Source organism: Chiloscyllium plagiosum, unplaced genomic scaffold (assembly GCF_037043375.1).
Source record: "Chiloscyllium plagiosum isolate Xiang-an unplaced genomic scaffold, Cpla_swu_hap1 HiC_scaffold_31, whole genome shotgun sequence".
Classification (NCBI taxonomy): Eukaryota; Metazoa; Chordata; class Chondrichthyes; order Orectolobiformes; family Hemiscylliidae; genus Chiloscyllium; species Chiloscyllium plagiosum.
In genome coordinates, this window is record NW_028270169.1 from 17,849,876 (window position 1) to 17,867,286 (window position 17,411).

Here is a 17,411-nt window from a genome sequence, read left to right on the forward strand (position 1 = left end):
TTCAAGCAAACTTTCAGTAAGGCATTCAGACAATATTTTGAAATCTCACGCCTGATGCACAGCACTTCTTGCTAAGTTGGCTACAGTTTGGGAGTTAGGGCACTTGTTTCTCTGATTGCCACTGTTTGCCCCCAATCCCCAGACCACAATTTTTTTTTCCTTTAGCTTTAACTGGTGTAGAACTGGATGTGATAGGTATCTGAATTCCTGCTAACTCCTTCCAATCAGAGATTCCACATTGCAGAAGAACTAGGAGGAGGAGTAAACAAGCCCATTGAGCCTGCTCCACCATTCACTACCATCATGGATGACCTCAGCCCCAACTCCATTTTCCTGCCTGCTCTCCAACATAGTCACATGGTACTCACCCATTCATTTTTATAAAGTTAGTCTTTGTATTTGCATCACCTTCACAGTATCTTTTCCTTCTTTGCAGATTTGGATTTGACAACTCACAGTAACTGAGTAGCAGTGGTGTTCAGCCATAATTCAGGCTAGGGATTGGAATTTAACCTTGCAAAGGAGAAAGATAATTTAGTTAATCAATCACTAAAAATGTATTTCATACGAAACAGGGGGATTTAGCTATCTTTTAATTATTTTAATGTAACAGAGCACTGAGGGAAATGATGATATTATGGTCATGTCTTTTTATTTAAAATGTATTTAACTGGTTGATCAAGACACGACTCATTTACAAGACACTATTACACAAGTTTTAGTCTCATACGGTTTTATATTTATCTTGAATGACAATTAAAGAACAGTCCAATAAATCAAAATAAGTACATCTTCTCCGATTTGCTACTTCCAAATACTGTTTACAAGTCCAAACCTTTCATAAAAGATGCAACTTTAAAAAAAAATCCTCTTTTCTTGTGGAGGTTCATACTTGCTGTGTTACAGCTCAACAGGTGACAGCACCTCTCTGATACCTCACTCACATGGCCACTCAAGTCTAGGTTGTGAGCATCAGAGCATCTTGATCAGAGATAATGCAGTCCTGAGTTGGATATTCTCTCTCACACATAGATTCACAGCTCTTCCAGGATGTCATCAGAAGTGTACGCTCTGGTTGATTTTTCTGTTGCATGCTCAGGCACTTACACCTAACCGCTGACCAACAAACAATGTTAAGACAGAGAATCGGGCATGTGTTCTTTTTGGCAACGGAATGCTCTTACTGTGATTCAGCAATCAACAGTATTCAGATTACTTCAAATAACAAACCTTATCCCTAAAGTAAAAGTTATGCAAAGTCAAACTGTAAGCTGGACATAGATGGAAACAATCTACTGTAACCATTCCCTATTTTAGAATCGCTGGAGTTAACCAACAAAACACAATTTGGATTATGCCAATAATTCAATGCGGTTTCAGTCATGTGGAATTAATTATATTCATCGCCCAAAGTTTACTCGCCTAAGGGCCTGCAACAATGAATTTATAGACCAAAGAACAGCAGCCTTGAAATAACATTATGCCATAGTTGAATGTGACATTCAAATGACATTCCTTTGCACGCAGTTTTACAAAGCTTTAACAATTAAAGTGAACAGATAAGACTACCATTGAAGTAACAAGTAAAGAAATACAATGCAGAGGGATCAAATATTTTGCATGCAAGTGTCACATGGTATAAGTTCAAGGTGATAGTGTTTTATGGCAGTGTTCTCAATAATAGGTTCTGGACAAAAATCAACAATATACAATCGCTCCTTTTTTCCCTTCTTGGCTGCTTTAGTAAGCTGTTTAATTAAATCAATTATTTATATTTATGTTTGCTTATATTAATATTAAAACTGATTATAATCAGTTAATTGACACAACCCTAAATATCACGCCAACACAAATAAACACCGACAAATGAGATAAATATATCTTTACTGGCCTGCACAATGAAATAATATGCAAACAGCTCCAACACTGCAGTTATCACCCAAAAATACACCACAGGCTCAACACAGCATCACACAAGGTTTAAACCGTTCTGCATTTCTGAACTGTACACCCATGTTGGAAGTAGTGAAACTGGACATAAATCAGAAATAAGTAACATAAAATTTACATCCTGAAATCAAATATATAAAAGTCCAGTGGAAGAACCCAGATTTAAATAAACTTAAGTGCTACACAAACCAGGGAAAATTAAGAAAATCCATTCCAAGATAAACTATGTTGCTTGTAAGGCTTTTCATTTACACTGGGACATAAAGCAAGATGGATATTGTTTCTCCAGACACAGCCAGTGTAAAAGACAATAATAATGGAGCCAAGTACCAAGACTGATTTCTCTAAACATTGGTTTACCACAGAGTTTTTGCTTTCTTTAGGGTTGTGAATATCTCCCTCAATTCCAAAGTTTTTGCTTTGGACCAGGCTGTGAATACAAAGTTTATGGTGTAGCTTGCAATCCCATAGCCAGTCTGGGCAGTGGTCACCAATGCCTTGCATATTGTTTCAGTGGATGGTATTAGGTTTCCTCACAAATATCAAATGGCCACCTACAAAGCTTTAACGTGTTTTTTGAAGTAAAAAGTGGCGTGTTTCTTATTCTTGCACAAAACAACAAAAATATTTTACTTAAGTCTCAAAGGCAAATGATTGAAAGCTGCATGCAATAGGTATTCAACAGGTCTATTCAGTAAAAAGAACCGGTCTTACTCCTTCACGTCTGACACCCCAGAGCAGTCTGCATCGGTGAAGAGCAGTTACTGAATTTACTTAATTCCAGTATCTTGTGTCAGTAATTATTTTATTAAAATCTGAAGTTTTAACACAAGTTCCAAAGACTTTCCCCAATGGGTGCAGAATTGTGCTGCACATTTTTAGAATTTTTGATCTTGGTTCTATTTCTGGTGAATTAGTTCTGCTTAACAGATCACAGTTGGGCCACATTAACCGGGCAGATGATCAGGATGGGGGCGGGGAGAGAAGAGGAGAGGAATAAGACATCTCAAAGGTTCCATTCCTGATTGCTACCCAGGTGTCTTCTGGATGTAAGACAAAAGAGATTATTGATGGGGACGTGCTGGACTGTACTGCTCCCTTTGGTAGAACAACCTACGAACATTCACTGCCTGGAACACTGCACCTGAATAAGTTATTGACAGGCTGCATATATCTATGAAACTGTACCCAGCAAGCATTAGTGCCTTCACAAGACAGAGAATAAATTAGTGTATAAACGTGAAACAGTATTCACCCCATTAGGTATATTTATCTGTGTGTTAGAGTGTAACAGAGAGAGAAGTTACTGTTTTTTTAAACCAGGTTTAAAATATTGTGCATTGGCAAGTTTAAAAATTTTTATTATATCCCCATATCTTTGAAGTCCTTTGCATGAATTGACAATGACTGTTCAAGTTTAACACTGAGCAGTTCCAAAGGAATTACAGTCTACTCAATAATTCAAACCTATTTTTTGCGCTAGATAACTTAAATGATCTGATTTAAATTAAGCGTTGGAATGTAGTGCAAACACATTGAACTGTCAGAAATTTGAATAAAGTTACTCTGAATAATTGTAGCCTATACATGTTGATACAAGTAAAATTGTTCTGACAACAGTACTGCATTATTATGAATTCCATAAGGAATACAGTAGAATTTTATTTACAGAAAAACCAGAAAATGCAACCTAGCAGTTCCAAAAACAGTTTCTCGCCCCATATAACAGAAATCCTGCTTGTAAGTGTTTTTGTTATGGTGGTAAGGATATGATATATTTAACAGCTTCTGCTCTCAAAATAATAGAAATGAACTGCTCAGGAAATTTAAAATCTCACTTATTTTGAAACCAGCATCAACAACAATTTTTCTCAGATCAGACTGAGTATGGGTTTTATACAAAGGTACAGTTCTTATCATTCACTCCCAATAGCCAGTTTCATCCTTCAATACTGGGCTGATGAGAATTACAACTTTTTCCATTGCTTAATGCTGTGGGGCAGTATATGTTAAGAGCACCTACTTATTTGGATTTGCAGATGCCAGTGTTGGACTGGGGTGTACAAAGTTAAAAATCACAACACCAGGTTATAGTCCAACAGGTTTATTTGGAAGCACTAACTTTCGGAGCGCTGCTCCTTCATCAGGTGTTTGATGAAGGAGCAGCGCTCTGAAAGCTAGTGCTTCCAAATAAACCTGTTGGACTATAACCTGGCGTTGTGAGATTTTTAACTTTGCTTATTTGGAACTAGTTTGAGACTTACAAATTTATATCACTTGTCACTCTTCTAGTTCCTGAGGGCTTTCAATGTGAGCATTGCTCAAGATCAAACCCAAGACACAGAGTGAAATAAAAGTATTCTCATTCTCAATGTCCCTAGTCCTTTTATGCAACACCCAATGGTAATGCTTATCTGTGAATTAGATTATTTGAACTGCCCTTCTCCCACAAGCTCTTCTGTAAGAGATTTTATTTTCTGTATGAGCAAAGACTGACATTAACTTTAGCATTCAATTCAGAAACTAAGTTAGCACAAACTTTTGACATTCTACTTGGTGAATCAAACACTCAACTACTTGAGTTACTGTCCTGCCCTAATTCATTTTAGTTCATTTAAATAGCATGAGGATTTCATAAGCATCCACCATATTTTATGTGTATGTAATGTTGCCTTTTCACAAAGAGTTAAAAATATATGCAATTATGCTGCAGATATAATAAGTGGTCTGCTTTTGGATCTCTAGGACCACACGGTGAGTAAGGGTATTGGAGACAGTTTGCATTCATGGTTCATGTAATCATAGAATCCCTACAGTGTGGATCAGGCCGTTTGGCCCAACAAGTCCACACCGACCATCCAAAGAGTAACCCACTCAGACCCATTCCCCTACCCTTCTACTCTACATTTTACCCCTGACTAATGCAGCTAATCTCCACATCTCTGGACACTATGGGCAATTTAGCATGGCTAATTCACCTAATCTGCACATCTTTGGATTCTGTTCCATCAAATTATCAACAAGGCAATATCCTGATATCTAGATTCCAATTCCTAATGCAGCAGTGGAACTTTACTGCAATTCAACTGCTAACAGCATCATTCTGAAAATTTTTGGAGTGAATTTCAGAAAATACACTCCAGGATGTTACGGAACTTCAACACTGAACATGTTAAATGTACAGTCTTTCCTTTGAATTAAGTGAAATTGTACCAGTCAGTTAAACAATTTGGGTTTCCGTGATCAGTATTTATATGAAATTTCCAGTTGTTCAAGTACATATACTTAATGGGACCATTCCAATTCTGACAAAACAGGACTATGTTAATTCATGAAGAGCTATGGGCACTGCCTTTATAATTCCAGCCAACTGCTGAGGGGGTCCACCACATCAAGCGCTTGGTTCACTTCAGCTCCGTGACTGCATTTGGCCCATTAGGAACACAAAGCTATCCTCTGTGCAAAATACATTAAAACTCGCTGATTGCAATTTTATACACATTTATGTGAATTCTGAACCTCTTGCGCAGTGGCAGAATGTGAAACTTCTCAGGCAGCTCAGAATTCTGACTCAAACCCAAAGTAAGAGAAGAGGTGGACAATGAGTAGTTGGGGACAGTCTCTATATTGTGGTTGGTTGGAGACTTCCTCAGCTGGAAAGATGACTGTAATTGCAATAGTGAATTAACATCTCCAGGAACAAAAACAAGATAAACAGGATGGTTGCTGCTTCTGTGACACAGACTCTGACAGAGAGGAAAGAAGAGTGAGGAGGGGGACAAGATATTGAGGATAAGACGCAAGGAGAGGGGAAAAGTTCTTTTGTCACATTAGCAACTGGAAGAGCTGATATTTCAGAAAAGCCCGATCTGTGCAACTTTGAGCTTCATTTACAGCCGCTTTTTAATGAGTTTTTCCAGTTTACGGATCCTGGAAGATTCCTGTTCAGGGGACGGTGCAGATAACGACGTTGTTAAATTGTTGTCTCCACCTGAAGGAGGAGTAGGTAGCCTCTGTCGGAAAAGTTCCAGCATGCTGCTTTGTTCACTGCGCTTCAGACCCTGCAATACCAAAAAACAGGGACTTGTAGCAAAATGACAAGCAGATTTACACATCGACTGTTTAATTACACTTACATTTATTCTGACAAAAGTCATATTGTAGAAGGCGGTGGGAATAGTATAGTTGCATCAGGGACAAGATGGATAAAGGTGAAGTGGAATGGAGTAGTCGATTGTGCTTTCGGGGTTAGAAGAATCATTGAGGGAGGAAACATGTGGAGCATAAACAATGACACAGACCCACTGGGCTGAACGGTCTGTTTCCTCCTATGTAATTATTCCATGCCTTGTTTAAGGCAGTTGGTTATCTCCGTCTCAGTGACTGCACCTGTGCAGTATCTCTCAGTACCTCAACCACAGAGCTGCAATTTGGTGCGCTTCACTAATTAAACAGAGTTTAATTTTCAGTTGCTCATGATTTTATGGTTTCAAATATAAATTATGAAAAATTCCATTTGAATTGCTTTTACTGGAGTATGGCAGACTTGAGGAGGTGTAATTAGAGGGCAGTGCTCCAATAAACTGCTATTAAATGAAAGAATGTAAATTCTCACCAGTAATTCTCCAATTGATGAGTTTGAAAGTTGGGCATGCTGGCAAGGACAGAAGTGAAGAGTAAGACTGAGAAGAGGCCAGCTTCTGAGGAGCTACAGGTTTGGGAGCGGGGAGCAAAACTACATGATGATTGACAATCATCTTGGTTCCTGTGACTGACCTCTGCACGTTTTTATTCATCATTCATTCTTGGCTGTAACACTGACATCTACTTCAAATCCACCAAATCCCACAGCTACCTGGGCTACACCTCCTCCCAACCCCCTCCTGTAAAAAGGCTATGCCTTAATCCCTATTTCACTGCCTCTGCTGTATCTGCTTCCAGGAGGTGCAATTCCGAAATGGCCTCCTACTTCAAGGATTGCAATTTCCCCGCCCACCTGGTCAATATTGCTCTGCAGTGCATCTCCTCCACTTCTACATTTTCACCCTTGAAACCACCCCTCCAACTGGAACAAGGATAGAACCCCCCTGGTCCTCACCTTCCAGCCCAATCTCCCAATACAGTGCATCATCCTCCACCATTTCCACCACCTACAATCAGGCCCCACTACCAGAGATGTATTTCCCTCCCCTATCTGCATTCCACAGAGACCATTCCCTCTGTGACTCCTTCGTTAGGTCCACGCACCCCCACCCTGCACTTCCAGCACCTTCCCCTGCCACAGCAGTGTAAAACCTGCACCCAGACCACCCCCCTCACCTCTGTCCAAGTCCCCAAATAATCCTTCCACATCTGGCAGAGATTTTCCTGCACATCCAAACACCTCATTTACTGTGACTGTTGCTCTCGATGTGGTCTCCTCTACCACTGGGGAGACAGGAAGCCGACTTGTGGAACGTTTCAGAGAACATCTCTGGGACACATGCACCAAACAACCCCACTGCCCTGTGGCCGATCACTTCAAGTCCCCCTCCCACTCTGCCAAGGTCATGCAAGTCCGGGGCCTCCTCCACCACCAAATCCTAGCCACGCGACATCTGGAGGAAGAACGCCTCATCTTCCACCTTGGGACCCTCCAACCACACGGCATCAATGTCAAAGGCTGAGAGACTTGGGTCTGCTAACAGGGGATTTAATAGAGACATACAAGATAATCGGAGGATTAGATAGGGTAGACAGTGAAAGTCTTTTTCCGAGGATGATGACGTCAGCTTGTACAAGGGGGCATAACTACAAATTGAGGGCTAATAGATGTCAGAGGCAGCTTCTTTACTCAGAGTGGTAAGGGTGTGGAATTTCTACCTGCCAATATAGTTAACTCAGCCACATTAGAGAGATTTTAACAATCCTTAGATAAGCACATGGATGATGATGGGATAGTGTACGGGGACGAGCTGAGAATAGCTCACAGGTAGGCACAACATTGAGGGCCAAAGGGCCTGTCCTGCACTATATTGTTCTATGTTCTAACAAGCGATTTATACAAGTTCAACATCACCTCCCTGCTCTTATACTCTATGTCCCTATTAATAAACCTGAAAAAGTATCCACTAATCATACTCTGTTGTTTATAAATCACTCAGCCAATTTTATTTTGTTTAACTAAGAGACAATAAAGATTCTGGGCAGGTTTCTGCTGCAATTGCAGAATCTGGGCACTAAGGGATGCCACTGAGATCCAGGGCAAACAAATCCACGGTAAGTGTTTGCAGCTTCAGCAGCTTTGGCTTAGAGTTTTTGAGCTGAAGACTAAACTACAGGACTGTGACACATAAGGGAGGGGAAATGTTACCTGGAACTTTATTCCAGAAAGGGGTTACACTCCTCAGAACAGGATCTTGAGATTTGGTCACTGGTCAGGGAAAGGAGGGTAGGACTGTAAGTGAGACAGGTCATTGGAGAGGAGGGGAAGAGCCTAGCCTTTGCAATTGTAACAGGTTTGCAGTTCTTTCAGCTTGTTCAAATGAGATTGGAAGCTGCATAGCAAGCTATTCAAATAGGGTGAGCAAAAAGGGAATGTAGTGTATTGGAGACACTTATAGTGAGGGGGATTTAGATTGTTCTCAGCAGCAAAGAGCACAGGTCCAGAAGGCTGCGTTGCCTGCCTGGTGCAGGGTTCAGGATATCCACTTGGCATTCGAGAAGCATGGGTGGTGGAGTTGTTGTGCACTGTGCAGATACCAATGGCATAGGCAGTACAAGGAAGGTGATTTTCCAAGTCAGTATAACAGGCTAGGCATTGAATTAAGCAGAACCTCAAAGAATCTGAAATCTCTGTCTGAAAGACTGGTGTGGTAGAAGTGGGTTCTAGTTTAGAGGCACTGGTATTAGTATTGGGCAAAGCAGGGTCTGTACTGCTGGGACAGTCAACATCTAAGCCATACTGGGACTAGTATTCAAGTAAGCCATATAACTAGGGAAGTAGAAAGGACTTTAAACTAAACAATGGGGATAAACAATCAAATTTAGAAAGATGTGGTAAAGCCAAGAGTAGAAGCATGGTGAGAGAGAAATATATTATAGAAATGATAAATAGATTATAATAGTAAGGGAAGGAGAGTACAAATCTAAGAGTAAATCATCAGAAAAGACTAGAGGTTGCAAAAATAATAAAAGAAAATTAAAGACTCTGTTTTATTATTTTCCCCACCTCTCCTGCCACCTTTAATGATCTGTGCTCAAATACACCCTCTGCTCCTGTGCCCTTTTAGACTTGTACCCCCTAACTTGTATTTTGGTAGGAAGGACATTGAAAGACAATATATCACCTCACATTTCTTTGCATTGAACCTCTCAACTTGCCACTCCATGAACTTGCCTATGTCCTTCTGGATTTCTGCATAATCCTCCTCAAAGTTTACAATTCTTTCATATTTTATCTCATCTGCAAGCTTTGAAATTATCCCCAACACACCAAGATCTATGGGTAATTGAAGTCCCCATTATAGCGACTCAATAATGTTGGCAATGCTGTATAATTTTCCTGCAGATTTGTTCTTCTCCATCCTTCCCAATAGTTGTTGGTCTGTAGAGTACACCGAACAATGCAATTATATTCTGTAGCTCTATCCAAATTGACTACATTGTTGAACCCTCTGATACATCCTCTTTCACCAGCACTGTATTGCTCTCTGGAACTAATACTCCTCCTTTCCTTTCTCTCTTTATTTGAATATATTGTAACCACCAATATTTAACAGCCAGTCCATAAGAACAGCAGGATGGCTGATCTGATAGTCCTCAACTCCACTTTCCTGCTCATAGTGCATGCAACCCCAGACATATGACAACTGAATTTTATATTCAGTTTGAAGCAGAGACTTTTATTTAAATAAGAGCAAGTATGAGGGCATTAAAACAGAGCTGGATAAAGTTACTGGAATTAGGTCAATTGAAATGAAGTGGAAAATATTCAAGGGTATAAAAACAAATAGAGGAGAGGCAAATCAGAAAATGGGTGGAATATTAAAAAAGTAAAGAATGACCTAAAGATTAATAAGGAGGGGAAAATTAGAAAAAAACCTAGATAGAAATATTTTTAAAAATTTTTATAAATTTTTTTGAAAGAATAGTAAACAAGTGCTAGTCCTATAAAAATTGAATCTGCGGAATTAATAATGGAAAATACGCTTCTACGACCTCACCTTCATGTCAAGAACTTTCTGGAATGTTTCCGTGCTACAATCAGCCAGGAGTTTGATGTAGTTATCGACAAACACCACAGATGCTTCATGAGGTGCCATTACCACCTATAAGTTTGAGAGAAAATAAATAGTTAAAATATGCTTTAGGAAAGTTTGCCTCAATCATTTTGACCATTGTTTTACCAAAGAAAAAAGACCTTTGTTTACAAAAGACCATTTCTCACAAAGCCTTCAAATACAATGTTTGATATATGCTATGAACACAATGAGATTTATATTTTGCCTCATCAAACCTAAAATGCATATATTTTTGTAGACAGCAAAAACCTATGAACCAAAATGAAATCAATTGGAAAGTTACCTAGTTTTGGTTAAATAAAGAATTGTGGTCCATGCATTGTTCGTTTTAACACCCACAAGTTCGATAAAGGAATATGTGGAGCATATGATTCACCACAATTTGACCTTTAATTCTTTGACACACACCATGTTCTTTATAGTCATCTTCAAACCATCAGCTGGCTATCTTTTCCTCATTTTGACTATTTTGGTGTCCTTGCATTGGAATGAAGGAGAAAATAGTGAGTGGATCGTAATTTCGCCATTGCTCCAAGATATGCTACCATGGGGCAATACTGATATTGCTGAAAATGTGTTGCTGGAAAAGCGCAGCAGGTCAGGCAGCATCCAAGGAGCAGAAGAATCAACGTTTCGGGCATGAGCCCTTCTTCAGGAATCTACCTTGGATGCTGCCTGACCTGCTGTGCTTTTCCAGCAACACATTTTCAGCTCTGATCTCCAGCATCTGCAGTCCTCACTTTCCCCTAGCAATAATGATATTGCCAGTTGTCTCCTTAAACTATAGAAGTACAGAACTTTGTAATACAGTGATTTACTTAGTGGGCTGATGAAGAATTAACAATGAGAGCAACCTGCCATTGAGTCTGATCCGTATCCTGTTTTGACGCTATGCAACGTAAAGCCACATCGTTTGAAAAACCTTTCAGACTCGAGGGCAGAAGATGCACAGACTCACCTCGACAGGCCTGAGTAACACAGTGCCATTGTAGAACAGAAAGTACAAATCTCCTCTTTTTACAGGTACAGAATCATTTTGTATCTATTTCTATTAGATTCAAACAACTTTAACATGTTATTTACAGTATAAATATATTTCATTTACAACATTTCAAATCTTTCAGAATCACAGAAAACAGGACGAGGCTATTCACTCCATAATGCCTGCTCCACAATTCTGCATGCTCACATCTAGTCCTCTATCTCAATGCATATTCTCCCCATAGCCCTTCACACCTTTAGCCTCTGTAATCATTTCCACTGCCTTTTGTAATGGAGAAGTTCAAAGGTTCATCATGGTATGGGCGAAGGAATTTCTCAATTCAGACTGAAATGGTCTACTGTGTATCCTGAGAATATTTGTCCTGTTTATTTAGTGCTATTACATTGAACACCTGGAAACTGTAATTTCCTGTATAGCCGTGGCCATCTCAATTTGTAACATATCAAGTGGATCCACCATTTAGTTTGTGATCAGGTAAACTATGACATGGTTTTCCCTGGAGAGATTTACTTGATTTTCCTCAGGCCTTGCTCCAACTGCAGTGGACAGTTTTGCAAATCTACTCCCAGGTTCACAATGCAAGAACGCCCTGGATCAATCCCGAACCGCCCACTCCACATTAACCATAGCTAAGATAGCTTGTCAATAAGATAAAGCTATGTTTAATTGGGCCAGCTTGTTTTTTAAAACTGTTGCTCTAGTACTGAATTAAATGAAGTATTGGGGTGTCTGTAAGCAAATCCAAAAAATTCTAATTGCTTTCAATTGGACAGCCAATTACAGATATCAATAGTTCCAACTCTCCAAGCCATAGGAATAGGAGTAGGCCATTCTACTCGAGTTTTACACCTTTCAGTTTCATGGTTAATCTGCAACTTAACTCCATCTATCTATCTTGGTCTGCAGAAACTTAATATTCTTGTGCAGCAAAATTCTTTAACAAGCAAACAAACATTGGGTTGCTTCATTTAATTACAAATGAATTACATCTGTGATAAACTGTGATCCTGCAGTATTGCAAATATAAAGCACAAGATTTTTAGATACACTGGTAGATTTTGCCCTGACTTTGCTCTACATAGATATGTGTGGACAAACGCATTATACCACAAAACTCAAGAATTCAGTTCTGCTGCTTAGGTGGATCTTGAACAATAAAATCTAATTACCATTGCCAGAGTGAAGGCAGAGGTTAATTACAGATTCGAACATGTTTATTAAATTCAAACTCCAAGATAATAACAGGCTATCTTTTTAAGATTAGTTTGTATCTGAAATGGTTGCATCTGGCATGTTATCAGCCACCATGACTGAAAAAGCTCGAGTAAACAAGAGCAATGATCTCACATTTTGTTAGTCCGACATCAAACAGGCTTGCAACGATTGTCCTACAATCAATGGCAAACACCAAGCAGATGACTCCTTTGAGGTAACCAATTCCAAAAGAGGAATAAATTGACCAAGTTATGTTGTTCCTCTTCTCAAACTGTTTTACTCAGGTTTTATTTAGATTTGTTCGTTAAGACACATAGCAGAAATTTACAACATTAAACCGAGGGACAGCAAATGACAACTACCACATCCACCTTCACTGCAGAGTACTTCACATTAACACAACCTGAAAACTGAAGCAGCAGGTCAACAACGGTGAACTTTAAGGACTGATTTTAGGGAAAAAGAATGGAAAAATAATGTAAACTGTACACTTGCCAATTCACAGAAAACCTACAAACAAAAATGAAAGACCAAGGTTTTCACAGGAGTATATGGAACTTTAGATTGTCCATCACACTCTTACCCCTCATCTCCTACTGACTGGAGCCACTGGTAGATTAATTTAGCCACAAATCATGGCCATAGGATTATTTAATTGTTGCTAACACAATTTTTCCAAAAAGATAACCATCTAAATCAGTCGGAATGGCCGATGGTGCCAGTCAATTCATCTATCTTAAGTAATGAGAAACTGTCTAAAATCAAAATACGTTGTGTTGGATCTTTTGATTTAGCATTTAAAATCATATTTGCATGGATGACAAAAACCTGGATTCAAAACCAGTTGATGTTTCATATGATTTGGAGAAATAGCTTCTATGTTCATGATAATTTAGCCCTAATATAGGTTGCCAGCTATTGTCGATTACCATGACCAACTATCTGTGATTTAATTTGAAATGCAAAGAAAAACTGCTGTGGTGTGCTGGGATAGGCAACCACATGGCAAGACAACAAATGGTAGCGTTCCTACCTCTGAGCCAGGAGACCCAGGTTAACATCCCACCTGCTCCAGAGGTATAGAATTACATCTCTGAATAAGGTGATTAGAAAATACCTATAATCTATATCCAATCTATGTGTAACACCCAAATAATATGTATCAAGCCCTCCCTCATTCACTGCTGAGTACTGGGGGAAGCCAAAAGTTTGCTTTCATTGTGTTATAGGGGCTTTGTTGTGCAACAATTCTGATTAACAAAATCTACATTTGCCTTGTTGGCACATCTTTCAACTTCCAGTAGAAAACAATAGAAAACAAAAACAAGACTCCAACAAAACAATAAACATCTTGAGTCCTTTTCCCACAAAGACAACTTTGTCAACTAGACAATGCAGACTTTGAAGATTGCAAATGCCTTCCACAAAATTAATAACTTGTAAAATTGATTTGATAACTTAGACTCTTGGTAGATGAATAAATAAATAAACATATCTTTAAATTGGGTTCAACTAACCTTTTGCAATATCTTGCCACTTTCCATCAGTATACTTGAACTGGATCAGTCTACGGGCACATTCTTGGTGCTTACAACTGGTATTCAGGCTTGTGACTGCTGGATAAACACTTAACTCCCTCAGGTCTTCTACCCATTCTCAACTGAGTACTTACAGCAAAATGTGACCAAACAAGGGTTAATATTTAATGGCGGTCATGCATGCCAGCTTGAGAGCCCTGCATTGCCTCTTTCAGGGAAGGCCAAAGGATCCCAGGAATGGAAATCCCACCTGCTAAGAGCTGCCAGCCAATAAAGGCCAATGGATCCACTGAATGGCAGCACCAGCAGAGAAGTGGTGACCTGTGCTACACCCATCCAAAAGCTTAGGATTATCGCTGGATCACAGGCCACAAGTGAGTGATGGTAGAAGGGCTTTACAGGGTGGGGCTGTTGGCAACAAGAGCAAATGGGGTTGGTTCCCAGAAGGCAACACCCCCACCCTCTCCCAACCAACCAAATCCCAATGTTGGAGCCCTTGATAAGGTACTGAATGCCTTTGACAAGAGGGTCCCCAATTAATTAGGGATTATTTGCCCACTTAAAAACTTCAAATGGAATGAAGGGAAAGGCTATTTATGTGCCAAAAATGTAACTGGAGTGGAGATGAAAAGATGAATGGTCTCCTGCACCCAACTCCTTAAACACTAACACATACAGTCACAGGAAGGGCATTAAATTCTGTCCAAGAATCATACTTCCAGAAATTTAGAAGTTTAAAGTATGAAGAGAAACAGACTGGGGAGATAAAGTCTAGTGTTATTGGATTTGTCTAAAAGTTTGGAACAACAATGGATACTAATTCAATTATTAATTTTAAACGTGAGACCAATAAATCTTTGTCAATCAAAAGTGTCAAGGGATATGGTGCAAAGGCAGATTCACAGAGTTACAACACAGTTCAGCAATTGAATATAGGAACAGACTTCAAAGTATTATATGAGCTACCCCTGTTCCTAAGTATTCAAAGGGTACGGAGACTCAGTCAAGCGGACTCCTGTCCTGATCCTGATGCCACCCAAATGCATTTTCCAACAGCATCAGGGGTGAGAATAGTAGTTTTCCTTTCCCAGTGTAAGCCATCTGAGGGATCCATTCTATTTTGCTGCCTGCAATCATCTAATGCAATGCAAATTGAAAAATCAAAACCTGGGACCCTTTTGATAGATTTAGCCGAGTTACACACTTCCTTCAGCAATGAGGGAACAGAGGTGTAGTTTTCAATTTACATCTTGTGATCTCTTTCCGGTACAGAAGAGGAAGGGGTGCTGATTAGTTTGTATCCTATAGCAGTGACCTTCAGTCCAAACAATTAGGCAGTTTCCTATGGCAGTTGGTTGATGCAGAGATCAAAGAAAACGCTAAAGACGCAAACCTGGAATATTGTCAAGTGCAGTGTTGATTTATTTCATTGCACGTCCCTGTTGTGTATACAGTGTACCAAAAAGGTCAGGTAAAAGCCTGCCAAAAACATAAGAGGGGAAATATCTAAAGCCACCACTAAGCGAGCCATTCCCTGATCCTTTTCCTGACTGCAATAGCTTTGTGGTAAAAGGAAAACACCACTGGTTATTTATTCATATAAAAAAGGATTTACTTCTTCAGTTCAATGTCATTGCAATAGATTTTCTGCAATCTGAGACAATCTTCCACTCCAGTGTGCAGTGGGAGCAGAGAGATTAGCAACTGGCTTGTTAACACGCAAAATACAGCTGACTGCAGCAGAACATGTCAAAGGTCAGGTCATTCACTACCGAGATTCTCCAGTTCTTTTCAGTCTGAAGACATTATTGACTTGATCATTTTCACCTTCACACTCTGCAACTCAAATTCTTTATCAGCTAAAATGGACTCAATATAAAGAAATCTTATTTCCAACTGCACGAGCCAAATAGTATATATGCCAAGTTCAGATTTCTAATGCTGGCTGCTCGTTCGTATTTGTTGTGATTGTAACAAGGTCAGCTAGGTGGACCTCAGAATATGAGTTCCCTGACTGGTGCTGTTAATCTGGTCCAATCAGGGAGCCCTGGCTGACACAAGAACAAGAGTGTCAGAGGTTCTGCTCATGCTGAGAGCTGGTTCTGAGGGAGCTGAATCAGTGTCAAGGACTCTCCACATATGAAAAAGAAAGTGACAGGATACCAGACTTTGTGGAGTTATTTTAGTATTCTTACATGTATTTGTATTCCTCTCCTTCCATGTCACCTAAAAGCACTGAGATAGATGTTGACCTTGTGTGATAGTGTGAAATGACTAACTGCATGTCAGCAGTTTTTTCTATCTTTATTTATTGTTATATCAAGAACGATAACTTTTGTCTTTATTTATGATGCATGTTTAGCATCCCAAAGCTCTTCACAGGAGCAAATAATCCAACAAAAACTTTGTTGGAGTCATATCACGAGATATCAGTGCAAGTTACGAAAAGCTAATGAACGTATGAAAGGAGGACAGGGAGCTAGAAAGATACAGGGAGAGAATTGCAAACCTCAAGATCCAGACAGGTAAAAGTGCGCCTGCCAATGCTGGATTTAATTAAAATCAGTAATACACAAAAAAACCAGAACTGGAGGAGCACAGAGATCTCAGATGACAATACTGCTTTGAATTTGAGCAGAAAATTAATGTGAAGGGAGGACAGGAGAGTACAGAACTCAGAAGACAAGGTCAGTTAAAACGATGAAAAAGAGAAATCCTTTGGCACAGAGGCCAAAGGCTGACAGAACTTCTGCGGTGTCCCTGGGAGTACCGGGGTTTGAGAATCAGTACATGTCAATGTCCTTTAAGGAAATCTGCTATCCTTACCAGAGTGGGAAACGTGGGTGAAGTTGGTTAGTGGCGAAGAATGATTTTAAAGGAGATGAAGGAAGTGGAACAAGCTGAGGTAGGAGGAGAAGGTTTCAGAGCAGTTGAGGGATGTAGCAAGATGAAATTTGGTGATAAGATCCATTCCATCACTGTAATGATTTGGACAGGAAATGGCCTAAGGTATAGCAGGTGAAAGGCTTCAGTAAGGGGAAAAGGTGCCAACACCTACCAGCCATACCCCCATTGTAAATCAGCACCAAAAGTTAGCACACTTGTTAAATCCTTAGTATGGTAACCAATATCAAATTATATCAAAGAGCACCAACCCAACTGTTGGTTAGTTTGTAGAGAGCCAGTCCATTTCCATTTATGAACCATAACTTGATTAGATATTTTGATGCTTAATTGAACCTTAGTATTAAATAAAAATTAGTGTGTTAAATCCAGTGATGCCTGCCACTGCTACTCAGGTAAAAAAAAAACTGATTCAAATCAGATCTTTTAGATAGGCAGCTGTTGAAGCAGGATAATGCAGGAAACTGACGTTAGTGTATTTTAGAAATACAATTATAAATTGGTAGCAAAGACAACTGA

The 17,411-nt window shown here is 39.5% G+C and overlaps 1 protein-coding gene across 1 annotated transcript in view; it reads right to left on the reverse strand.

The window, feature by feature from the left end:
• Window positions 1–4,124: 4,124 nt before the first annotated feature.
• vps53 (VPS53 subunit of GARP complex) overlaps window positions 4,125–17,411 on the reverse strand; it is a 235,043-nt gene continuing 221,756 nt past the window's right edge. The window contains exons 21-22 of the mRNA XM_043718341.2: window positions 10,155–10,259; window positions 4,125–6,011 (exon numbers count right to left, since the gene is read on the reverse strand). Of these exons, the coding sequence (XP_043574276.2) occupies window positions 5,841–6,011; window positions 10,155–10,259 (276 nt within the window). The 3' untranslated portion in view covers window positions 4,125–5,840. The remainder of the gene's footprint in view (window positions 6,012–10,154; window positions 10,260–17,411) is intronic.